The sequence below is a fragment of the Epinephelus moara genome, chromosome 5 (genome assembly GCF_006386435.1).
Source record: "Epinephelus moara isolate mb chromosome 5, YSFRI_EMoa_1.0, whole genome shotgun sequence".
Taxonomy (NCBI): domain Eukaryota; kingdom Metazoa; phylum Chordata; class Actinopteri; order Perciformes; family Serranidae; genus Epinephelus; species Epinephelus moara.
Window position 1 is genome coordinate 21,100,127 of NC_065510.1, and position 27,674 is coordinate 21,127,800.

General features: G+C 40.0%; 1 protein-coding gene across 1 annotated transcript; it reads right to left on the reverse strand.

The window, feature by feature from the left end:
- Positions 1-1,158: 1,158 nt before the first annotated feature.
- On the reverse strand, positions 1,159-26,981 carry rnf150a (ring finger protein 150a). The gene is made up of 7 exons (XM_050044404.1): positions 25,985-26,981; positions 13,948-14,198; positions 10,676-10,747; positions 10,423-10,505; positions 10,173-10,269; positions 9,855-10,065; positions 1,159-6,802 (listed from the first exon to the last, which is right to left on the reverse strand). Exons 1-7 carry the CDS (start codon positions 26,436-26,438, stop codon positions 6,684-6,686), a joined length of 1,287 nt encoding a protein of 428 aa, XP_049900361.1. The 5' UTR covers positions 26,439-26,981; the 3' UTR covers positions 1,159-6,683.
- Positions 26,982-27,674: the final 693 nt, after the last annotated feature.

A 27,674-nucleotide genomic window follows, 5' to 3' on the forward strand; every position in this document is an offset into this window, starting at 1 on the left:
GGCTGAAGTTGGTTAGTTAGTTTTTCTTGTTACTCTATAGTTTGTAGTCCAATTTGCCCAAAGACTAAATATATGATTGGACAATGGCTGCATCTCAGAAGCTACAAGGAGCACATTCAAGTATTTCGTATCTAAACTCACAGCAAGTTTAATCAAATATACACACACATGCAAGGTAAAAAAACAAACATTTAATTAACAGTATGCTGGTGGTTTCCTGACTTTGACTACCAATAAAACTATGATTTTTCCTGTGATCTAAAAATGTCAGAGTTGTCCTGTTATATATTTGCCCACATTTACCCACTGTCTGAACCAGATTTCAAGACTTTAGACAAATCAGAACAAATGTGGCATTTTCTCATGTCATATGGTCTTTGGGCATGAATGGGTTAACTAGAGTGCTCTGTTTTATAGAAATTCCATTACCCAAATATAAAACCTCATTAACAGACCCTCTCTACACAATCATTTTCTCATAATTAAAGAAAACTATGGCCACATATCCTACACACTGCAGCGGGTGTGTCTTTCATTACTTACCAACACTTGAGCATCTGCTGTGGATCTCTGTGGAAGCACATCTCTGACATTTAAAAACAAGCCACCACCTATTCTTTTCCCACATATTAATTGTTTTTAATCTTATTAAGACTTATAACCACATAATTATGAGGCAGCATCTTGTAACAGTTTACCATAAACTGACTGACGTTATTTACTTCATCATAAACCTGTATTTATTGTAGTTTGTCAGGAAACACCTCACATTCTTTCCGTTAAAATAAACCCTCAGTGACCATGGAAACCTTAAAATAAACCCAGTCCTGACGTCTCAAATCTCAAACAGACCGGAGCACCCAAACATCAGAAAACAGACCTCACTGTGATGACATTTTGTGACAGATGACTCCATAAAAATAGAAAATCAGGGCAGTATTTGGTGGCTCAGTATGCAGCGTGTTTTAAAGATTTATACAGCTGAGCAGGGGTTTTTTTTAGACTATAATAGATTGTTTTATTCTGGTTCCCTTAACTTTACTTTCAGTCATCACAAGCTCTGATAGTGTTCATTATCAGCGTTGTTTATCTGGTAAAACACACTTTTCATTCAGTAAAGTAGAACAAATAAGTTTATCAAAGCTGAAAAAAACCTGAATCAGTTTTATTATCTAACTCACAATCAGAGACATTCCTACACGTGCATCATGGTACAAGAAAAAGAACAGAGACTGTTAATCAGACTTACATTTCTTTTATATTACAAAATAGCAATGCTGTTATTTCTGCTGGGTATAGTGTACAATATATTGATATTCCCCCCACACACCCCACATACACACAATATACACATGAAAGATCACAACATCATACAATAATCATCAACCGAGTCATGTGCTATGTTCAATACTGTAGCCCTCTATTTAAAAAAGACTATCTCAAGTCGTTCAGTATCGACGGTCCTCATTCGCTGGAGGGTTAAAGTGCAATATAGGAACGTTTACACAAACAGAAGGAAACGTGACAAGGGAACAAAATGGAGGACATCAAAGTTAAAACTCTGCTGAGTCATGCTTTATTTTACAGGTTCATAATTTGAGAATAATTTTGGAATAATTTCCTTGAAAGAGTGACATAATAATCCTAATCAAAGGGTAATCAGAGACTTAATCAATTCAAACTAATTGCAGGTGAAGCTTAGAGAGATTTTAAGTCAGTACACAGCATGAAAACAAGCTAGAATTTGTCTGCAGGCAAGTATACGTACATTTCAACTACCTGTGCAGGTTTCTTGTCTTTTTCTGGGCCTGTTAATAAAGATTGTAGCTAATTATCTTGTGTTATACTATGGTAATGTTAATTGGTGGATGTGTGCTGTACTGTTTTGTGCATACCTAGTATTTTGTGTGTATGAATTTTATAAGATAGGCTGTTTATTCTATTTTAGGTGCCTTTTCACATCTGACTTTTAGGCCAACTCTGGCTCGTTTACAGTTTTTTCCTCTTGATCAACAACCACAGTCCCTGTCAGATGAACTGATTTTGTGTATTTCTTTGTTTTATTGGATTATTGTGCAGATTGGTTAGTTGGTTCTGCTCAGTGTGCTTCTTGTTGTCATATATCTTGTGTTGTATCTTCTGAATTATATGAGTTTAATATATGAGGGTTTTTTTTAACCTTTTCTTCTTTTTTTCTGTCATTATTTGTTTTTCTCCTTAAGTTGAAGGGAGGTCTGTTTGTTTAACCCTGTGGCGTCTTGACCTTTCCTGACACATTTCTTAGTTTTTTGTTTTTTCACCATATGGATTTTAAGCCATTTTATGTGTGTGCAAATAAAAAAAAATCTTTGGAAACTTCTGCTTTAAGGACATTTGCCCATATTGGCACACCCACACAGGCTAGTCATTTCCTGGAGACTTGTTGGAAATTATTAGGAACACACAGCCCAAAATAAAGTGTTACACAATGCTGCAGGTGCAATTAGGGACAACAATCTTGAGTTACTTCATAAGTACATTGAATGTCATTATGTGGAGTGCACCAAGGTCTTTTGTGTATTAAATTTCCTTTGATTTCTTTTTATTCCTGCAAAGGAGTTGTTTTTGAAAGACTGTAAACAGATACAGCTGAGAGACGACCTTTTAGCTTGGTCACATCATCTTTAAGTTTCTCTGTAAAAAATAAGTTTGAATCCAGCTTTTACTAAACTTGCTGTAGGCAGTAGAGCCAGAATCAAGTGATCTGGCACTGAAAACGGATGTGCTGTGCTTTATCTTGTCGCTATGCCGACCAAACAAATGGTCGGACAGAGACAAAGTGTTTATGTTAACATGTGAGAAAGCCAACAAATGACAGAAGAAAGACACGTGAATTCAAAGCATGCAAGGAAAGACAAAGAGATCAACAGATACTGATGTTGCTGAGTGTTTCTGGGCTATCGTATGTATTGTGCTATCTCATTATCCGTGGGAACTGATGCGATTTACAGAGGCTTAAAGGTCCAGATTAGGCTGGCTGTAAACATCTGCATCTATAATGTGCTGGCAAGAATCACAATCATCCACCTTCATATCCACAACAAAAAATATCTAAAGCTAGAGGTAAACCAGGCTTTTTATCAAACCCACTATTACCATTGCATTGTCCAATATATAGTGTATAAAAATGTACATTCATAAATGTTTATATAATGCTACCGACTCTCTGTGATGCAACACACATCTAGATAGTAGTGTCTATGGGTATCAAGCTGCTACAGCCAACAACATACAGTCTCACAAAATGCTTAAAAGAAATAAAGAATTACAGCAAGCCCCTCCTTAAACTAACACTTTCATGATACGCTGGAACATTTACGCATACATTCAACAATTCTTCAATGATTGACCCAAACAGGGGAGTGTGGACATGTGCGTGTTATATAACAGAATCCCAGGTGGCTGCAGGACACAATGGAAACAATGACTGGAAGTAAAAAACCTCCAGTTAATTTCCACTGGCTCCATCGTCTGTGCTTCTTCAGTGTGTAAGTCTACAGGAATGTGAGAGGAAACAGATCCTGTCGAGTATTAGATCCTACTGACCTTGTTCAATATGACATGAGGAGGTGATTTACGGGACGAAAACAAAACAACAATAGGAAAAGAATGAGTTCTTGAATGTGAAGTAACAGTCAGCGTCGCTACAGGAGTTGAGGAGTGCGTCCACACTAAGCCAGCTACATTTTAAAAACAAACATTTTTTTCCTTTGTATGGACCCCGTCCACACACAGCTGGTGTTTTCTGCAGATTTGGGTGATAACTCTCTGTAGGTTCGTCAGTGGCACTCACAAAATTTTTTCAAAGGGTTTGGCCAGATGGCGCCACTGAAAATCTTGGGGTGTCACATCAAAAGTAAAAGGCAAAGCTGAATTTCACGAATTCTAGGATGCGTCTGTAGTACATACGTAGACTATCTGAAAACAATTTCAATATGGAGAGTTAGGGAATCACATACTGATCTACTTTTTTTTTTTATCTTACAGTTTATATTACTTATCATCTAATGTGCATACACTTATACTGACAGTTAACATTTTGAGTTCCACAATAATCCTGTTTTAATGTGTTATGTATCTGTACATTAGGTGATTCATTTGTCTTCAGATAGACTGCTCTACTTAAAAAGACAAATATACAGCTTTAATTTTAAGGAGTATATTGAATGTAAGGAACAAAACATTTACTGGGAACAAGCTTTCTCGAGTGTAGAGGAGACTGGTGGGTAAACATAAAACCCATTTTCAGATATCTTAAGGTGAGAGTTTAAAGGACCCCTTTAAAAAATGGCTACGGCAGTTTTTCCCTCGCAAATATTTTAGCCTAAATTTGGAGCTTTATTTAGCCCCCTTCCGACAAGATATGCCGACACGGCAGGTATCAGTGGATGCCTTCAGTTGTCTAGTTTCATCTTACAAAATGAACACACCACAGCCTCTCAAATGTAATAATAATATTTGATTATTTTTGCCAGGGGAGGCCAGTATTTGTATAAAGGGGGCCATGGCCCCACCTGGGCCTCCCTTGTTGGTGCCACTACGGTTTGTCACTACCAGTGACTCATTTTAAATGTCACTATAGCCAATACCACAGCTGTTGTCATTAACTTAGATTTATGTTCATGCATTTAACACTAGAGGTGATCAAAGAGAGTGGTAGGGGACATAACAGAGGTTCAACCAACTAAAACTACCATATTTTCTTAAATAAAAGCCAGTAGCCAAATAATGGTCAGGGGCATGGTCGCCACGAACAATTAAAGTCAGGCGTTGTGTCGATGAATGTTTACCCACACCGAAACCTCAACCAAATCTTCAGCCCTCACCATAACCACCGAGGGGAGCGCTACACAATAACACGAGGAAAACACTACTCACCGGGGGAGCACATTCTGATATGACACCAGCTCTTAATAAAGGCCGTAGGACTAAAACAAGGGTGGATAAATCTTGGTGCCTGTTATAATTTCTTGCTAACTAAGAAACATAATGTCCACTTTAATTTATTAAATTGAACCATATTATTATTTTATTTTCAACACTTTGTTGTTCTGGATTACTCATCTACAGTGTTATCGTCTGATTCAGTCACTGTGTCACAATAACCCAGCCAACCAGAAAACTTTGTTGCATTCATGTGGTTTTGCAGAATTAGCCCGCTTAGTGTGGACGTAGTCCCAACAACACTTCTTAATTATTCTACAACTGTTCACATTTTCATGCCTTAAATAATCCCATGGCGGGAATATTAAATTTATAAAATGAAAACCCCTAACCATGCCAGACAATGCATATTTCCCTTCTTTACCACCAAAACAGTCCCTCTATTAACTGACATAAACCATCCAATCCTACGTCCCTATATTATTTCTTCGGGTTCACATCATGAACAGATTCAGTGCCGTGCCTGTCTCTTTAACAGCCAGGGGAAATCAGTGTGCATGAGAACCAACGACAATGTCTAAAATACTACTGACAATCTTGGCACAAAGACTTGCTGACATATTTATCTTGGCTGGCTTGACAAGTGCATGAAGTTTGTCTACATTATGCGCACGCTGCCAGAGTCTGGTAGTGACAACTGTTATTGCCAGCTGTATTTAGCAGCGGCGTGAACACAGATATGAACACTTCCCTCCTGACAGACAGTAGGGAGCGATCACCGGCGCCATGTGTTGTGATAACTTGTAAATCAGCAGCAGTCTCAGCAGGGCAGTGGGTGACATCACTTCAGACTGCTTTAGGAAAGCTATGATTGTCAAATGTGAGGACAGAAACGAGTACCTTGTGTTTGGTTATTTCCTCTCTCAACAACAGGAAGGTTCAGTTGGTAATACAGAAGTTACAAATGAAGGTCTCACAAAAATAGTAACAGAAAGCGTTACATATAGAAATTCAGAAATTACAGCATAACGTGTGCATACATATCCCGACTCCTTAAATGTCACATGACCACATGAAGTTAAAGACCTATGCTTCAAGTTTTCAAGGGATATTAACAACTCTGAAGTTGAAAAATTGCTGGTGGGAATTCACACCAGCTGTCAGGGACTCTATACGTGCAATATATCCATCACATTGGTTACACTTACTTCCGGAACATGTTGGCAGTGATCACACAATCTGCACATATTTTAACAATAATTAAAGCTGCAATCTGGCGTTAAGGATGCCCTGCTGCTCCTGTGCTCATATTGTGTCCAGCAGCAGGTTTAGGGTGCCAGAGCGAAGAGAAACCGACTCCAACATCTCAGCAGTTACTGTATGTGTATTTCAGATGCTAGGTTTAAGGATGTGAAAGGATTACGTGTGACAAAAACTGGGCCACCACAATGTGACAGCTGTGATTGGCTGTCTGGTTGCCATGGCAGTCAAACCAACAAAATGGTGAGGTGTGACTGCAAGAAAAAGAGCAAGCAACACGTCCACAGATGCAGGGAAGGATCTGTTTTTCAGCCAGTAAAGACAGAATTGGGTGATTTGTGCTGCTATGTTGTATTGCTCATTTGCCCATCTTCTGAGAAGTCACGTCCTCCAGGGGGCCAAAGACGTGGCGAATCTCTGGGGGGCCCCCGGTTACTTTGTCCGACTTTTGTCCTCCTTTACCTGGGGATTCATGCTTTATTTTCTCAGCGTCGATTGGCTCAGGATTTGGGCCGATCACAATCCTGCTGTGTGGACTGGTCTACATCAGACATGCCAACCTCCACGCCGTTGATGATCGAGGTGTCTGAATCACTGCTGAGTGGCGGCTGGTGCTCACCTGAGGAGGGGAGAGGGAAGTAAATCATTACATGGGGTGCAGTTATATCAGTGTCTCTGAACAGGGACAATATTCTACAGTACTTTGAAGAAGGCTGAATTCTTTGGGTGAATGCCTCTCACTGACACTTAAACTGATTTTTCCCTCAATCCAGCAATAAATCAGGTCTGTTTCTGGGACCCTAATTGCAGCACACACCCAGTAAATGACTGACTCCTGAAAGAATGATAGCTGCAATACCATTAACGACAGCGCTCATTATTCAGGCTAAAGACGCAACACAATTGGCCCTCAATCACTGCCAACATTCGGCAGCAGAAATCCTGACAGATCGGCTTGTTCATCTCATGCTAACTGCCTGTCGGTGACATCGTCTGCTTTGGCTCAATACAGCTGCGACATTCGACAAATCACATCTAATTTACATGCTAATTAGTCTGGAGGTGAGAACCTGCTTGTGGCGAGCTGATCTATTGCTTGTCAAGCACACAGAAGTAAACATAACTCTTTGTACTCGCAGCACAGAGTGCCTTGAAGAGTTGTCTTTTTAAGGCAAATTGGAAAGTACTACATCACAGTGATGAACTTTTTAATGTTCAGTATTTAGCTGAATAAAGGTTAGACTTATATTTTTGCTTTGTAGTGCTAACGTGTAAAATACGAAGCAGTATAGAGCGCAACATTCACATGATGTTAAAGCCAAAACTTCTTAATACGATAGGGCTGCAACCAACAATTATTTTCTCAATCTGTTGATTAATCGTGACTCATTAAATGTCAGAAATCAGCTAAAATTGACCATCAAAACTTCCCAAACCCCAAAGTATTGTCTTCGAAATGCTTGTTTTGACCAATGAATGGCTCTCTGTGATATTCAAAAGGTATGAGTTGTCTGCACAACGTTTTCAACAGGGAGGTGACTGAGCCTGTGGCTAGCAGCTAACGATGCTAACTCCATAAACAGTACTAAACAATGGCAGCAATGCAAACAGAGCTGATAGTGTCAATCAGTGGGGAACTGAAGGGTGGGCGCCACACTTACACGATGACACTGTCGCAATATCAGCGCTAACTGCTGTATGAGTCCAGTGCAAAGCGGCGGCAATGTGCTAGCCAGTGGGATACACACCAGGTTAATGCACGGACATGCACATGTGGCCTGACTGGCTTACCACAACAAAGAACAGAGAGGCTTGGATTACCACACACAGAACGGTAGTGTGGCCTCATTCTCTGCTCAGGACGCCATTACTCCACTATATAACAGCCTAAAACTCAAAGTATATTTAGTTTACTGTCATAAAACACAGAGAAAAGCAACAGAACGATACATGTAAGAAGGTGGAGCCGGCAAACGTTTGTAAAAAATGATTGAAATGATTAGTTTCATCTTTCCCCATCAATGATTAAATCTACTTTTTTCAGTACAAATAGCTAATTTAATAATCTTTCAAAACACAGTGTGCTTACATATTACGCTCACAACACTTAATTTTCTGCATCCTGGTGAATTTTTCAGCATCAATTCACTGTGTAATTCTGTCAAAATAAAAGTCCTCTGCTCCTTTTAAGTGTTTAATGGTGGGGACAAATGGACATGTTCTAAATATTGATTGGGACGTGTCCCCTGCATCCTGCCCCAAAATCTACACCTATGCAGCCATGACAGCAGGAACATTGTCTTAGATACAGGCAGGGTTTTCTCTAACATGTGTTTTAAAGTGACATTAAGAAGAACTGCAGTGAAAAAAGACACAAACAAGAAGTAAAAGGAAAAATGTGTGTTTGGCTCACTGTCGCTTGTACGGACTGAGTCTCCAACTACAGTGAGTGTGTGTGTGGATTTTGTTTGTGCCTGGAAGCAGAGAGTGTGCATGTGCTGGAGCCAGTCTGTCGTGCTGTGCAGCAGGACTTTGGCACTCGTTACTCAGGCACTTCATCTTCTCTTTACCGTTCCACTCTGCTTCTCCACATCTTCTAACACTGTATGAAGGTTTAAGTAAGTAACCAGACGTCTTAGTGGTCAGAAAGACAGCAGGAACAACAACAAAATCACTGGGAAGTGTAATTAAATCAAGATGGATCGACCAGGAGTGATTTGTAAAATTTAGAACAGGGTGGTGTTAAACTCATGTTTCATCCATGCTGAATTGCATGTTTCATTGATTTACTCATTTGGCACAAAAGTGAGACCTTTTCTTTCTCAGGATGAATGTTTTATCCTGTTCTTTATATTATTAAAACTAATAAATAAAACAAAAATCCTCCCCCTTTACTCCTTCATCCAGCTATAGAATAGGTGTTGTGACTCAAATCTCTGAAAACCTTTTAAAACTCTGGCTTCATCTCTGTTCTGGGAAAAGGTTTTGGCTTCCGTTGCTAAATGGCAGAGAGAACATGTGCGTGAGCATGTGCATGTGCTCACACTATAAAGCGCTGATAGCTAGCAGATGTTTAACAGTCGTTAGTTAAAGTAACCGCCCTCGGGCGTTTGCATAAGGTGCTAAAATGTACAACATTCTTTAACATAACAAATATTTGAGTCTACATGGGCTAGGCTGTGGCTTTGTAGAAAGGGAACACTGTTCATAGCCTCCTGCGCTGCTCAGAAGGATGTGAAGTGGGGAACACTGACCAGGTGGCTGCTGGCCTGATTTAGGCCTCAGAATAAACATTTCAGGCCTCAAATGACAAGAAAAAAAGCAGAATAAAACCAGAACCAGCACACTGCTAGGACTAGTTTCCTCCGGGGGATGAGGGGACAAAAAAAGCTTGTCTCATCTGTTTCTTTTTGCAGAGTTTTACTCCTCTATATCCTAAAATATTTTCAAGCTCATGACACAGCAGAAAACAGGAAACAGTCAAAAGGTGCAGCTTCACTGGGCTAAAGAGGGGGGACACAGAGAAATAGACCTACTGTGGCGCATGTGCTGATAACTTTGTCTGGAATAAAATTGTCTGTCCAAACTTTCCAGCTTAGTTATGCGTCAAAAATCCCTTTTCACTGGCTGTCAGGTCATTACTGCTGAGTTAAATGTGTGTCTGTGCTTACTGCTGGCGATGATGTGGCTCTCCCCTGCCTGAAGTTCTGTCTCTTCATCAGGATGGAGCTGCTGCAGGCCTGTTGCTCTTCCGGTGGGATCCAGAACCACCGAGCTCTCGTTAACTGTGATATCACTCGCCCCACTGATGGGGTTGGTGGGTGGACCGCCGACAGATGTGTCATAGTCTGGAGGAACGTCATCTGAGCAGTCTGCGTTGAGCTGGAACGTGTCAAAGACGTCTTTAGAGGCACTTTCATGCATTCTTTGAGTGTTGTAGTCAAAATAAATGAGCCAAAAGTTACAAAAATTAATCAAAAGGACCTTACTGGGATTCCCAAGGCTTTGAGGATGTTCATTTTGCACATGGGACACGTCCGGTGGTCTTGTAGCCACGGGTCTACGCAGTGCTTATGAAAGACATGCCTGACGGAACAAGAAATCAGTGCACAGATGAAACATCTGAAAACAAATGACTGCAGTCACCATGGTGCATGTGCTGAGTTTATGCTTTCAACAAAGAGAGACACCTAGTTTTAAATTACAGTACACACAACAAAGACCAAACACAAAGCTCACCTGCATGGTAATATCCTCACAACATCATTAGGCTTATAACCTTCAATGCAAACTGCACAGTTGTCAAAGTCTGATTCCGTCTCCTAAAACACAGAACAGACGAAAAGACCAATTAATTCTCAAATATATCTAAACACCAAATAAAATAAGTACAGTATGATTCAAATCATGTCCTGCATGTTGATGAACATGTTTCTGTAAATTTAGAAATGCTTGAGAAGTTCCTGTTTGCAGAGTGAGGAACATCATTTACCTTGTCTCCTTTCTTAATGGTGTGTACTTGCAGCTTACTGATGGCCTTTTTGGCAGCGTCTCCCAAACGTCTCTGTAGATAAAATGTTTTATTACTGAAACGGCTAGTGGGTTTTTAATAGTGGATAAAACAGTCTTTGACTCAGCAGTATGCACTATCTCACTGGTCTGTTAATACACTGTCAGTTCTGCAGACTGGTTTACATCAGCTGAAAACAATCATCCAGGAAATGTTTAACTTTGCCTTTATAGGTGTACATGTTCATGTGAATGTGCACCAACATGAAATTTCACAAGGTCAAGCATCATTTGCAGGCTGGCGACTCATCAATTTCACCCTTACACATTTGTTCTATTGTAAATTAATAGAGGAGGGCCAACATCCACCAACTGATTGAGCCCAATGCCAGGATTGCATTGTTCGGACAGTTTCCCCCCACTGTACCACTCTCTTTTCCTCCTCCTTTACACCCTTAAATTGATGTGGAAGTTTTCATTTTGATATCCAATTTCCTGTGCTATGATCCTGTTAAGCAGCAAACAGGGTAAGAAAAAGAAAATAATTCTTACTTGACATATCCAGTGTCTCTGTTGGGATTCTGCCGACAATGCCAAATTGTACTAAACTGAATATGAAGAGGAAAACTTCCCCCACAATTGGCATGGTATGTCAGCCTATTAGTTGGATGCTTGACATTGCTCAAATCTTCAATACCTCCTACCCATACTCTATGGATAAGGGAAGTTCTTAATTTTGTAAAACTGGAAAGAATCTGGTGCATAATGTAGGACTCCATTAGAAACTTTTTGTAGGGTTAGGGACCCCTTTTTTGAGCATATACCAAAGCTGGACTTCCCAGATATCCCTGAATGATTGGTTAAGTACTTAAGCAACATTAGGAGGAGGCAGACTGACCAAAAATTTTATATTTTAATTAATTAATTGATTAATTAATTCTTTATTGGACAGGGACAGTGCACAAAAAAACCCATTAATCTCAGATGAGAAAAGATGCTTTGTGCCAGATTAAGCTGTCAGCTACTTTCCATCTGTAGTCCCTGGGTAGGTATGCACAAAATTTTATTGTGTTATTATCATTTTACAAATAGTTTTTTTTAGTTTTTTTGCTTTATCACTATTGCACTGACCAAAAGTTACTGTGTTGTCTATCTGTTCTATTTGGAAGATATCAATGAACAGATTGTGGGGAAAAAACTAGACACCACTAGACTAGTGTGAGTGTCTTAAAACAGACACCCAAATGAACTTGCCTTTAATACAATGTGACTTTAAGAATATGAAATCACGTAAGTCGACAAAGTATCCAACTTCAACTCTTAGTGGTCTTAAAAATGCTACCAGGCTAGGGGTCAGAGTAAAGGAATGCCAGTTGGTTTGGTAGCGTGCAAATATGTCTGAAAATAAATTTTAGATTTCCTGAAGCTAACAAACTGTCTCTTAATGACAATATCTTGTTAATTAGGTGTAAATTCAGGGTACATCTGTGAATGCCTTTCATGTCTACTTTTGAGACTGTGGCAGGGATATGATCATTTCAGTGTTTCAGAAAAATGATTAACAAAGGCTTTTAAGTTTGTTAGTATAAAAATCAAAAAAGGCTCCTGCACACTGTCTCACTCTCTTATTTTCATTTTATTTAAGGAGCCTTTCGGTCGGTGTGACCTTCATCAGGCATTTCAGGCAGCATCACAACATTTCATATATATATATATATATATCCAAAGTGGATGCAATTAACCAATCAGAGGACTGGAGGGCTCAACATTACTGCATCTTGCTAACTCTGCCATTCTGGATGTCACTAACTCGGCTTCTTCTCCGGAGCCTTTGTGCTCCACTGTCTCTCAGGTTAACTTATATCGCAGCGGTGCCTGGATAGTGTGACGTGTGTGGTTGTGCTGCTGCCGTGGTCCTGCCAGATGCCTCCTGCTGCTGCTGTTATCATTAGTCATACTTCTACTGTTATTATACACATATGATTATTGTCACACATGTATACTATCAGATATTAATATATTATTATTAATTATAATATTATTACTTTCATTAATGTTGTTGTAAGCTACTGTCATTACCGTCTGCCCTGCATCTCTCTCTGTCTCTCTTTCTGTCTCATTGTGTCATACGGATTACTGTTAATTTATTATGTTGATCTGTTCTGTACAACATCTATTGCACGTCTGTCCGTCCTGGAAGAGGGATTCCTCCTCAGTTGCTCTTCCTGAGGTTTCTACCGTTTCCCCCCCCACCATTAAAGGGTTTTTTTTGGGGAGTTTTTCCTTATCCGCTGTGAGGGTCCAAAGGAGAGAGGGATGTCGTATGCTGTAAAGCCCTGTGAGGCAAATTGTGATTTGTGATATTGGGCTTTATAAATAACATTGAATTGAATTGAATTGAATTGAACATTTCTGATGAGCATCACCTGTCAGAGAACAACAGCAATCATTAATAAACAGCCACATCACAGTGTCTTGACTTACATTAAATGAAAGCATTTTTTTAAAAAAAGAACATAGTGTCAAATGACAAAAAATAGAAATATACAAATAAGGGCATTTATGCCAATTTTCAAAGTTTTTATAAAAACATTAATAGTTTAAAGTACAAAAATATTTTAGATTTTCTGAAGACTGTTAGCAATAGAACAAATAGCAAATATCCACATACTTATAAGCGAAAAAAATATATATGTATCAAGGCTGAAGAAAGGAGAGAATTTTGTGGAAGTTTGTTAGTATAAAAGAAAATAGTGATAGCAATATTAGAAAAGCAGGTGGCGACAGCTTCAGAGAATGGAGAGGCAAGACACATCAGCACCTTCCTGACCTGCCTCGGAAATAAACTGAGAGCAGATTAGTTCAATATGGCTGAACATAAATCAGCATAATTCAAAGTGAAAACGCAAACAATGGTTGTCACAGCACCGGCACCTATCATAACAGGCAGGATGATGAATGGTCTTTACAGGCGTCACAAGAACGTCAGAGGCGGCCATTCATAATAAAGACAAGGCGATGGGGAGTATTTGTACTGTGGGCTCAAAGGGCCGGAGAGCTGGTTGATGGTTCACTGGTTCGCCATGTCTCTGTTCGGCCAACTGTCAGGCTAATTCTGGCCTCGCCTTACAGCCTCACAGAGCCGACACCAGATGGAAAAATGCAAAGACCAATGTCAAGAGTGAGACCAAGACACAGTCAGTATCCCTCCGCTCAGGGAGTCATATTCTTTAAACAAAGGGCACACAGTCATACCTGGTTGCGATCCCGTGCATTGGCATAGCGGAACCTCTGGATGTAGTAGAAGACGAGCCAGGCGAGGGAGATGATCATGAGGACGATGAAGGAGATGGAGACAAACACTACTGACGTTCTGCTCACGTACTTCTGCAGGTTGCGGGTTCCTATGGTGATGTACAATGTAACCTTGATTTTCTGCTCCAGCAGGGCCACAATCTCACGACCTTTAGGCTCTGGGATCATGATGGCCACAATGTCTCCTGTACCTGCACAGGCACATACAACACAGGAGGGAGCAGTTTAAGAGTTTAGTAGATGAATTTCAACAATAACAGAAAGGTTATACATTTCTTTCAAAGCCCATTCACATAACTGTGGTCTTTGGCTGTAGCTTTTTACTCCAGTCTTTTTACAATACGAATCTATTTGGCATCAAAAGTAGCCAAAACTTACAATATCCTTACCATACTGATGCCAAAATGCAGCCTTGGTTCCTTAATACGTACAAGGATATGCAAATGCTGTTCACTTGAAGAAATCTAAATTTCTTTTTACACAGTGATTAGCCAGACATCTAACATTCAACCCTGGCATACAAAGAGTTGTGCCTTGAAGCAGAGCAGGTGTGAACACTCAGTCTGAAGAGAGCTTAGACAGGACAGAACGACTAAAGCTTCACTATTTGTCAGAGGCTTCCTGCAAGCAACCTTCTGTTTCTCTGCTACTAGTGCACGACAAAGGCTTTTGCATTACAGAGTCACAGAGCTTCTTTCAACTTCCGCACCTGAAAAATGTCCAGGAGGAACACTATTTTTTACAGAATACAATTTGCATGGTAGAAAAAACTCCCATCAGGGGGTCCTAGTATTAAACGGTGCTTCTCGGCTAATGCCTCTCAACAGTTCAGTGTCCTAACGTCACAGATAAGCTTTGCCTTCTGCCTCTAACAGCTAACAGACATCCTGCTCTTTACAGGAATGTTACTGCATGTGTTAAATCTAGAGTTTATAAAATGTTACAAACTTTTCACACAGTGACAAAATAAGAAGAAGAATAAGAAGAAGAATACACTTTATTTATATCGCACTTTTCATACAAGAAAAGTGCTTCATATGAAAATAGACATAATGGACATAAAACAGACAAGACATTTCAACATAAAAGGACATTTAAAACACTTTAAAACAGAGTCAGGGCTAGTCCTTTTTAAAATATTTAGCTAGCTAGCTTCCCCGACATATATAGGTAGTGTGTTCCATAGCTTTGGGGCGTAATTAACAAAGGCTTTTTCCGGCTGTTGCTGGTGAACCAGCAGCAGAGGATCGCAGTGTTCTTGGAGGCAAATAGTTAACAAGGGAGTTAGTGATGTAGCTCGGTCCCAGCCAATGTAGGGCTTTGTGTATAAGGAGGAGGAGCTTAAAATCAATTCTAAATGTAACAGGAAGTCAGTGCAAAGCAGCTAAGACTGGCCTGATATATATAGCCAAGCTGCAGAGTTTTGAATGACCTGAAGTCTCTCAGTGGTGTTTTTTGGGAGGCCAGTAAAAAGTGCATTACAGTGGTCGTGGCGGCTTGAAATAAAGGCGTCAATCAATTTTTCTTAATGGACTTTTCCTCAGCATCCTGGTTTACAGAAACCCTCTCACAACCATAGCAAGGCCTGCATAAACTCAAGAGACATCAGAGAAGAACTGGTGACCAACCACTGGGTCACTTCAAAGATGGACCTTCACTCAACTGATAAGCCCTCAATAACCCCCACACCACCAGGCTGGAGAGTTTACAACATGTCACAAACTCTGGAAACGAACATAGAGACAGACTCAGCCACATGGAAGAAGATTCAAGCTGAGATGCCACTCTGACACCATGACCCCTATGGTGCAGACGTCTGTGTGTATGTTAATGTGATAAAACCCACCTTTCCCTGCAGTTGTCTTTTCCTTAGGAGGACAGACAGAAATGCGGATTCCAGGAACCAACATGTGTTGATTGTATGTTGATGTTTCACCTTTCTTGCTATTTCAGTGCATATACATACACATGTATATATATATGATGTTATGACATGATCGCCATGTATAACATTTAAATCTGAATTAGTAGTGTCTGTTGACCACTTATTTATAAGTTGGTAATATCCTGTTGCAGACAATGTGTTTTTGATACCATTCAATAGCAGACAGCGCCTCGTTGGTAAATATGGAAGCACTAGAAATGTTCCAAGTTTCATTAATTATCTAGGAAGCAACTGAAGTAAATTAAACTGTCTGAAACTGAAATGTCCTACCAGTGACAGTGAACTGCTCCTACTGGACATCAGCCTGAGACAGACAGCTGGCAAGGCCAATCACAGCGCAGAGGCCGAAGCCTGCCTGCCAGTCTCAACCCCTTTGAACAACTATAAAAAGTTAAAGAAGTTAAAAAAAAAAAAAAGACAATGAAAGAATAGCAGAAGAAGAACTTTTGAGAAGCCGGCGGGCCATGCTGGGCCCCATCCAGCGTGGCCCCGCCGGGCAATCTGATTGCATCCTGAACAGGGCTGAACATGCTGAAACCCAACATAAAGAACTTTATGCCACAAGGTCTGCCTAACTCCTGTGTCCTGGACCATCAAGGTCAGGACTGAAGAAAGGCAGACTCCTGCATGCCCACACTGGGTGTGTGAAGATGACCGACATGGAGAGCCAAGCTCACCCGAGCCAAAGTTGCCATGTTGGCTCAAGAACGCCCAAAAGTGCCCAAAGGCTCCAAGAAGTTCGACTGAGGAGAAGAGAAGGACCAGCTGAGCAGGCTGCCCCGTGGGACAGCACCAGGAGCGGTTCACACCAAGGAGCAGCGCTGCTTTTTCCTCTTCCCCCTGCAGAGCGTCTTCTTTCTGGTCTGCTACAACTCAGGTGAAACAACATAATTTTCCTGTTCTGGGGTTTGATGCGTAGTTTAATAAGTATGGTAGGGAGCATTTGATAAAACTAGGATTTCCCCTAAGTTTTCAGATATTTCCCTTTTTGCTTCCCATGCCGCTCAGCTGTTGAATGGTGCTTTTCACAGTTCATGTCAAAGTTTCCTCTGATAATTATCTCACCATTGCTCACTGCTTCATCTGGTTCACTCTGGTCATTCATTCATTCATTCATTAGCATTGCTGTATTCATTTCATTCCACTCATAGTTGCATTTACTCATTGTCTTGTCTGTTGTTAGGTGTATCGCGTCTTGGTCTTCTGTGTCAGTAATTTAGAATAAATGTTTGTCTATAAAGTCGTTGTCTTGGTTTTCTATAGGATTACATTCAGTCACTTTACGGATGCAAAGATCCTGGCTATTTGAGCTCTACTTGAATTGACAATTGATAATTAATAATTTCCCCAAAGTGCGTTAAACATTCTTGTCTGATCAACAAGAGGTGTGGTTTTATTAGTCTGACTATGAAATTATATCGCGGGACGAATAATTAAAGTGGTTATGTTAAATAATTCTTATTAACGTCACTTTTTCCTAACATTGAGCTAATCAAACCCTACAGTATTCATGGTGAAAAACGTAGGCACCTGAATAAACTGCTTATAATCAAACACATCTTACATATGTAATGGTGGAGAATACAAACCCTAAATGAATCATGTCAATCAAACTTTTCATACAAAATGGCAGAGAATGTCGGCAAGCATTTATTTAATAAATGCTGCCACAGAATAAATTATAAATTATGTAACAATCAATATTTCCTACAATGTTTTACTAAAAATATTGATGTTTTTTTCCCCCATTAATTGATTATTTGTGTTTATTTAGTAACAAAAAAGCACAAAATGTCCCTTCAAATTAACGTTTTGTTTTGTTTTGTCTGATATTCAGATTAGGATGACACAAAACAGACAAAAGAAGCAAAGTTTTACATTTTAGAAGTTGGACATAGTGAATTATTCTGCATGATATGATTGACTTTAACAACTAGTAGGTTATCAAAATAGCTGACAGTTTTCTCAATTAATCAATTATTAGCTAATCATTTCAGTTCTAATGTGCACAAACATAAAAATGTTTACCAATTACACAAAGCCAAAGAAAGTATAAATGTACAAAGCAGATATCATCTCCTGATATTTTGCTCATTACTTAAGTATTGACATTGGTGATTAACTCATAACCAAAAACTGAAGCACATTACGATGATATGTTGAGGTCAAATGGTTTCGCCATTACTTGCCAATTCATTAAAAAACAAACAAAAAAACCTGTACATCTACTGCTAGCTCATTTAGCACCACTGAGCTAGCTAATGTTACAGCTAAGCTGAGGAGGACGCCATTAATGTTACATCTCACACTGTCATAAGCACAAGCCTCTTGTCCATGAGTAGATGCATGTTACCTTCTGCACTCTGATATAGTTGGCAGGTGTATTTAAAAAGAAAAGAGTTCCTTCATAAAACTGCAAACAACAAGGTCTGTAGATTATCTTGAGTAACAGAGTCTTAATATCTGGAAAGAGACATTGCTGTTGAGTTTTTCATATGCATTGTTTTGATGCTTTGAGCACCACAAGCCCAGTGCCATCTGGATCCATTATACTGGAGAGAAGGCAGACATCTCTATGATCGATAGCTCCAACACTTGGCAACTCACACCAAAACAATCTAGACTGATAAATAGCACTACAGGTAAGAGGAAAAATAAGCATTTTTTATATGGGGGTGAACTGTCCCTTTAAACGACTTGGTAATTTCCACAATAAGGGAACAGCAATCCTCCACCTTCTCAGCCGTACAGCGGCAGGTTGGTGATTCCAGGAAATGCATCAACAGTCTGATTACTGTTACATCATATTCTGCCTGTTTATGACTGCGGCTCAGTGTCACAGTGGCTGCGGCGCTTCAGTCCCTCTATCACTCACCATAAACAGTCTTTTTTTCAACCTGCCATCACTAACAGTTCCTCCTGATATACAAATAAATCCTCATGCACTGTAACAGACATGCACAGAGTTATTTTGCCATCATAGTCCGGGGTGATTCTGCCACAGAGGTACTGAGACTGACAGAAAATATGGTGCTTTGTGCTTTCCAGAGGAGTTAAAGGCTTTGAATCCAACAGATATGCTTCATTTTCAGGATGTAGCTGCAATGCATTATTGCCGTCATGCTTATAAATCCCTTTATGTAACAGGTTTGTTGTTAAATCTGCACAGCTGCTACATTTTATATGATCTGGGTCGAGAAGTCAGAACAGAATCATCTCTGTTAAACTGCTTTATTTTCATGCATATGCAGGATTCAGCGAGATTTCAATAATTTGGTTGTAATTTTTGTTTCAGAACACAATACAGTAAATATATTAGGGCAAACGCAGCATTCTTAACAGTTAAATAAATGCTTCATTTCACAATTTGTTATGTGTCTGGTAGAAACGGGAACAAAACACTTCATGTGTACCATCCTGTGCAAAACAGCCAGATCCACAGCCACACAATAATCCAGCTGGCACTATCTCCAGTGTTAACACAAAGGTTTATCCTTGTATTACGGTGGCTGCTCCCTCAAAATGAGAGCATGTATGTCGGAGCTTCTAAAGCAAACCCCGCTACAATGACAGAAAACAAAAGCTTGTGTTTGGAGAGTAAACAGATGGTAATACGCTGCTGAACACCACTGTGGATTCAAACTCTCAGGCCACTGAAGTTTTGCTTATATGTTTCTGTCTGAAATAAGATTTAAATATGGAAGCATGTGGTTGGAGGACATCATCAGAGTCTCTGTAAAGGAATTTTAAAATAGATGGATTAGGAATATATTGCTCGTTTTCCCCAATAATACAATAATTTCTCAACACTCCCTGACAAGGCATTTGTATGAATGTTAACTGTTGTGTAAACCTCGTTTTGCACATGTGTAACCTCGGATACACACGCTCTTGACCTGCAGATTTATGGTTTTATTAGGCATGACCATATGGTGCCGAGGGCGAAACACTGTGATGCAACAATTGCCTCTGTAAACAGAAGATAAACCACATTATCTCATGTCAACAGGCAAATGTTTTCAAGAATAAAACTGTTGCTTCCAGACTCTGTGGACTTTAAAAAATGCCCGTGTATGGCCATCTTTAGCTCCATAGCCAGCAGAAATGAGGTACAAGGCATGTAAGATTTCCCTAAGCCTCGACTCTTATCTCCTTCTTCTCTTCAGTGTGACGCAGAGCGGACAAAAATAGCTGCTTCTAAAAGAGGAGGGCAACGTCTGAGACTGAGGCTGAACTTGTGAAAAAGGTCGGTACTGTTTGCAGAGCCACTTGTGCCCAATATGTGGAAGCAAACAGGAGTAAATACAGAAAGAGTTAATTCAGTGGACACCGACCTGTTCGGTGCTGGGAATTTAATTTCTTTAACAGGCTTTTGGTCTGCTGCGGAGAGGATAACACCGAGGCACAGATTACCACAGAATTAACTGGTAAACGCTTTATTAACCACCATGCACTAATCTAGATCTGACAGTTACACACAGGAGACGACACACTGTGGCTTACTGATGCAAGTTTATCAGACAAAGCTTCAGAGTCGGTGACTGAAGGAAGACTGTATCAAAAAATCTTGCAACGACCATAGACTGTTCAGAACACAGCTGCGAGGCTTTTAACCAAAACCAAGAAGTGCGACCACATCACACAGGTTTCAGCATCTTTACACTGACTCCCTGTTTGTTTTAGGATTGACTTTAAAATCTTATTGATTACTTTTAAGGCTCTTCGTGGCCTGGCTCCAGATTACATTTCAGACCTGTTAGTCCCTTATGAACCTTTACGTAGTTTGAGATCCTCTGGGAGAGATCTTTTGTCTGTTTCAAAGTCCAGGCTGAAGACAAAAGGGGACAGAGCTTTTGCCACCTGGGCCCTGAGGCTCTGGAATGACCTGCCTGATGATATAAGGCTGTCTGAGTCACTGGCTTTGTTTAAGTCTCTCCTAAAAACATACTTCGATCGGAAAGCACATCCAGACTTTATCTGAGCTGTCTGTCTATTTTATTGCTATCTAACTGATGTTAATGCACATTTATTATCTTGATTTTTACCTCTGGCCTTCCTTACCTTTTACTAGATGACATTTTATGACACGTTATCTGTTTTATTCTTCTTGTGTTTTATTTGTGTTTCGTTTAATTGTACAGCACTTTGTAACTGTGTTTTGAAAGGTGCTATATAAATAAAGTTTATTATTATTATTACTTTGACATTTTGGGAAATACAATTTCTTGCCGAGAGTAAAATGAGAAGATTGATACGACTCTTATATCTGGTACACATAAAACTGAAGACAGCAGTCAGCTAGCTTAGATTAGTTTAGCTTAATTACTGGAAACAAGGGGAAACAGCCATGCCCCCTTAACAGTAACAAAATCCACCCACCAGCAGTTCTACAAGGTATTTAACACATAACTTGAAGTGTTAAAACAAAACGCCGTTGTTTCACAGGGGTTGCGTCCCAGACTATTACTTGGTGCTGAGCAGCTGCAAGGAAAATAGCGTTGATTCCAGAAAGTTCCTGCTCTATGGCAAAGTCTAGAATGTAGCCCCCATAAAACAACATAAGACTGACATGACACTGTCATGGCCGCAGACTGTATAATAAAGGTGGACGCCATGACAGCTCCTCAAAACTGAAGCCAAAACATCTCAATCACCCCCTGGTTATGGCTGCAGTGTAGATCATAAACCCCGCCCCTTCCATGTTAGCAGATGGGACATGGACCAAAATAAAACTCAAAGTGCACGTCAAATAAAATTTTGTCAAAGATGGTTTCTGTCATTTTAGATATCTCTTATCATGCTGATGTATGTTCAAGTATTAATTACTTTTACTGGAAATTGGTTATAACTTATTATTTGATGCTATAAAAAGGGGGTGTGACATCATTATTGACAGCTCTATGTGCCAATCGAGTGCTCACAATCAATAGGCTGCTTGTGTTTGGTCAGATGGTTGGAACTCAATACCATAGAGATCACTTCTGCGCAGACTCTGGCTCCAACTGACATCACCAGAGCAAGATGGTATAGGCCGTATCCAGTAGCCTATATTTTGGCCCATCATAGCCATGACATGTTGCCTGCAATGAACATGGGGGACTCAGAGTCTTCACTAATGTTTATGTCCAATGTTTTTTTTAAGACAAATTAACATTGTTCAAGACAGCATAACCTGTCACAAACACGCCAAAGGAGGCCCAATTATCAACTTTAAAAGATGGTATTATGTGTTACATTACATTAAATGTCATATGTGGCAGGTTTTGTCATTAGCTGTCATTAGACCGTTATAATTGTTTCAGAAATGTTTTCCTTGACCTCAACTACAGAGGTACAATTTAGACTTTTCATACAGAGGTCATTAAGTTTAATTACACTGTCCAATCCTGTTTTATTCCCTGAAAGCACAAAATGTACGTGCTGAGAATATGTCAGAACACTCTGTTTGAAGAAGAACAGGTAACCCAAGTAGATAATGGGTTTTTTTTCTGAAGTACAAAATGTACGATGCAAAAGTAATAAAAGATCTCTTTAATTATCTACTGGTATTATTTGGGTATTCAAAATCAGTTGAGAGTATTATAATATTAAAAGATCATTTTATGACAGGCTCAAATTGTACCGTTGTATTTGAGGTCAATGAAAACATTAATGACACAGTTTTAATGTAATGTTAAATACTTCTTTAAGTTTGATAATCAGACCTGCTGTGATGTGTTTATGACAGGTTATGTTGCCTTGATTGATGTCAAGTTGTCTTAACGAAGACGTGTGTAACATATACATGGTTTGCAGAAACGCACAGTGCCAACATTTTTTCTTGTGACTGGATTGAAACATTCATAAAGACTAAATGTTCATAACAGCTGTCATGTTATAGTTATGTCTTATGGAAACCCCTTCAAATAATTGTTTTGTTTGTAGGCCTACAAATTAAACAAAGACACCACAAGTGTTGGTTGGCAGTGATTTTTAACCTTCAGACAGAGCCAGGCTATCTGTTTCCTCTTGCTTCCAATCTTTTGCTGAGTGAATCTTCACAGTGATGTGAAATAAACCCCACACTTTCACAGCTGATAAACCCACAGTATCTGACCTGGCCGTATCTCCACTTGTATCTTTTGACACCGCTCAGCCTTGAGATGGAAGGGTTAAATAAAGTCAGGCCTTTAGAGGCTTCTGGCTCTGACAACTGTGGATTTTACAGCCCAGCTGTGTCGGCTCTGGACAGGAAAGTGCTCCAGTCTTTCTTTGGCAGCCTCACATTCAGTCTATACACATTAAGTCCTGTTCCTGTGTCACTTCACTCTCTGTTCCTCGTCTTTAAAAGCTTTGTCATCACACCTCTACTGGCTGACCTTTCTATCTCTTAAAGTGTCGCAGTTTATATATATGTCATGGCTTGAGGCAGGGCAAGCCTGGTTCATCATTCACACTGTCATGTCAAATTGTGTATGTGGTCACCTGGTGAATGTAAGTCCAACATTCACTTTCTTTTTAGCTCTGATCTCCACTTGCTCCTGAGACAAGTCACTGAATTTGAGTAAAAGCTTTAGAGTTGTTTGCATAAAATTTAAATTCTCTGCTTTTCATGACAGGTGCCTGTGACACTTCTGTACAAAAGGACCTTTTAGTACAAAACGTCTTGGAATCAATTAGACCATTATGTCGTCAGGTGTTGTGAGCGTTTTGTTTGAACATCTGTTTCTGCACAGATCGTTTTGTCCAACAGCTGTCATGCATTGTGCTGTTGTCTGGCACAGGCGTAGTGGTCTGGTCAGCCACACCTTTATGAAAACTAGCAACAAGCTGAGAGCCCATTTCCAATGGAAATACAAGTCGAGTGGAAAAGACGGCGCTGCTCACAGCTACTGTCGAGGGCTTTACACCCTTAACTTATTCTCACAGATAACACAGGTCAGTTCAGGCTGACATTGAGAGTTTAACTCTAAAACAAAACTTATCTAAAACTGCTTAGCAAGCTGGGAATAAAGAACAGCAGAGCGATAACTAAACTATATGAAATGGCAAAGGTAGAGTATCTGCATGATAGCCTGCCCTGTTTAGAGCAGAAAAAAACAAAGTAGAACTGGCATCCAGGCCCCTGTGTCAGCAGGTGAGGAGAAAATGAACAAAAATCTTTTTATCTATCACTTCCTGGATCATTGAACCAGGGAAGTAGAATTTATGGAAAGTTTTTTTATTGTCTGACATCTTCAATACCTTACAGTGGCAGAAATATGGGTACTTTAAAGATATCTGATACTCTGTGATAGATAATGTATTTGCATCTTTTCCAGAAAGAGCTCAATTCTAGAAGCTTTTTAAGAGAATATTAACCGTAAATAATAATGTCAACCAACATCACAGCTCTTCAGCCCTGAGTAGTGTCTGCAGGTATTCATTTATGGGTGCATACGGCTGGGACATCTTCTTACCAAAATAAAGAGCTCTAAGGAGAGAGGGAGAAAATGTTGGGTGTGAACTTAGTCATAGGCATGTACACTGTGCATTCTTCTACCTCAAAATATTTAGCACATAAAAACATGACCACACTTTTGTTTATGACCCAAATATCTTATTTACTGGCCACAAACAAATAACTCTGCTGGGTGCTGTTTCAACAGCCAAGTGTTTGTCCAATTATCTATTCATCGGCCTGCACTGCCTCCAGCAAACAAGGAAAGGAAATGTGACTCTCCTTAGAAGAACCTGATCTGAGGTCTGTGTTTTAAGGACATTTTTGCATAGATTATGTCAAAATGTTTGTTGTTTACACATGATTTATTTACACATTTCAGCTGTTAAATGTTTGTTTTGGTGCTTAAAGTCCAAAGATGGGTTTTTGATGTTCTTCGGCTTTGTCTTGAAGGGTCACTGACATGTGAGTCTGCAGCCTGAGCTTGTCTCCAACACTTTAAATTGTATTTTTTGACTATAGTGGGCCCTTTCTTAATTCATAAATTAATATTTGTAAGGAAAACTTGGGAAGCTGTGTAGGAAAAGCTCTCTGTTTGACACAGACTTTGCTAAAAAAAAATGTCTGGAGTTACATATTTGCCATTTGTGGACTTCTTGGCACACGTCGTGACAAGCATTTCTCTGTTTCTTTCTGAACATGCTGTTATCATTTACTGCTTAGAAACAAACCAGGAACACTAATGGAGCAATGTTTTTTGGCAACTGCCTCTGCACACTAAGAGGAAACTGGACACATGAGTGCAATGAAAGGAAAACTATTTGGTCATCTTGTTTTAGTGACCTTAAGTGCAAATTCATTTCCAAGTCTTTGTGCTTCACCTTTGTTGTTTTTCTTCCTCTTCACAAGAATTGATTCCTCTTCTTTAAGTTCATTTCCCTCTGTTTAGACACAGTGTAAGCATCGAAACTAAACTGTGAAAGTACTCTCAATGCAAATGGAAAGTTGCGTGTTCAGTGATATTAGAGACTGCATCCTCTGGTGATGCCAATACTGATTTGGCACCAAACATTATGCGTCTGCGGCACCGAATATCAAGTGCCAAAAGCTGGCATCAGATATGTGGTCTTGTTCACTTATTCTTTAATCAGAGTGTTCCTCATTTTTATCAAACTTTTGGACTGTTTGTCTGTTTGTGTTTGGACAGCCTTTAGAATTCGAGAACTTGTGACTTCCTTTGTGAAATACAAAAAAAGGTAATGTTGGAAAACATGTTCATATCTGATAAAGTGAAGTATAAGATTACAAAGCCTTTAATTGTTGCACCTGCATTTGAGAGGAAACTTCAGCAAGATCTACAGGCAGAAGATTCAGCAGATTTATGGCAGGTGATAATGAGTCTACTTTGGGATCAATCTCACTTTTCTACTTTACCAGGAAACTAATTGATTATTGAGCTGATACACAGATGCAGAAGCTGCTCTGGGACCTCAGCAGGGTGTGAAACCATTCATCTTGGCCTTTGACTTAAGACGCAACTGATTAATGACATCACATTACAGGACTGGACAGGGAACGTGATGGAGAAGACAGGTGGACAGGTGGTCTCTTACCTGGATGGGGCATTGTTATGGTGTCGTTAGCACTGCTGGAGCCCACATTGTATATGACAACTGCAGAGGCGTTGAGGTTTGCAGCGTTCCGGATCTTCTCTCGGTATGTACAGTTCCCTGCAGCCACTAACGCCACCCAGGCGTAGTTGTGAGGGACAGGAGGGAACCGGACGTTTGGGTCGCACGCCTGTCTGTCCTGCAGGGTGGACGGCACCAGCACCAGACCTCTGGCTTCCCTCTTGGGCGACTGCTCGCCATACCGCCCGCACTCTGTTTTCTCCGTCCTGACCTCCGACGTGACAGGGTCCAGGTAGGTGATGTTGACAAAAGCAGTGTACCATTCCTCCTTCTCTGCAACCGTGAAGTCCAGACACAGCAAGTGCACGAAACAGAAAGACAGCAGCCACGTCGAGAGAGCCAGACTGCGGCAAGCTCGGATGAGGGACGGTGCCATTGTGCGGCTGGTTTTGGGGATGGAAGCTGCGGGTCTCCTCCTCAGTGGGAAACTCGCTCCACGTCCCTGTTTCTACAGGAGGCACCAAAACACACTAAGCTTGCAGAAGAGCCGGAGACAGACACCAGCACTCACACACCAGCAATCACAGGAGTTAGTGAGCTACGTGCAGGAGTCTACTACACAACACCACCTGCAGGAGGAGACAGTGCTGTGTATGTGTGTGTGTGTGTGTGTTGTTGTTCACAGTCAGCTGTTTACCGTCCTCGCTCAGGATTGGCTCGCCACTCATGAGCACGTGACCTAGGCGGGGACAAGGAGCCTGTGACGCCCCGTGGCACGTGGGGAAACTAAAACAGTCATATATCATGTAATCCACTGGCAAAGAAATATATCCATATGAAACTGACAGTTTCAACTATGACCTGTTTTGCTGTATTGATGCATTTTGTCATTAATTATAGATTTAAAATATGTGACACAACTGACGGAAACGATGGATTTGTTTGTTTATTTGAGCCTCAAAAGCAAGTAAGATATACTTGTAATTTTATTGGGCAAATTTAGGCGACATCAGTGGAGCCTGGAGTGAGCCACCCAAATGACAGACCTTTGCAGAGTTCATTTATTGGAAATCCAAAATTGATACATCTTAGTTAAACATGAATTTAATTTAAATGATAATACATCTAATTAGGGATGTGTTAGTGTTATTATGTTTTTAAATGATGAATTAGTTGTTGTACTTGAAAATCATACTGCAAATTGAATTTGAAAGTTTTCAGTTTGTGTTACTCTATTTATTTGTGTTTTGTTTCATCCATCTGACTATTCATGTCTGTTTAAATGTGTCTTGTATTCTATAGTGAAAAAACAAACAACCATCCATTCTGCATGACAAATTTGATGCAACATCTTTTGAAATCTTAAAGCTTGATCAGCCTTCTAAAGAAGTTGTCTAAGATGTCTGTATGCTGAAGTGAAATTTGTTCAGTGTCTTTAAAATAACTATAATAGCTTATCACAGAGCTGCTTTCCTCACTGTGTTGCTTTGCACAGTATCAATAACACAGCTTATCTAGGCCTAGTGTAAGATGTAAAGTTATTTAATAGGGAAAATGGATAGTCTAGAAAGCTGAATCTTCACATACAGATATCTTATCTTATCTTACTATATAATGATGAAAAATCTGTCTGTGTGTCTGTGTGTCTGTTCCACGTTTTTCTCCTCACTGA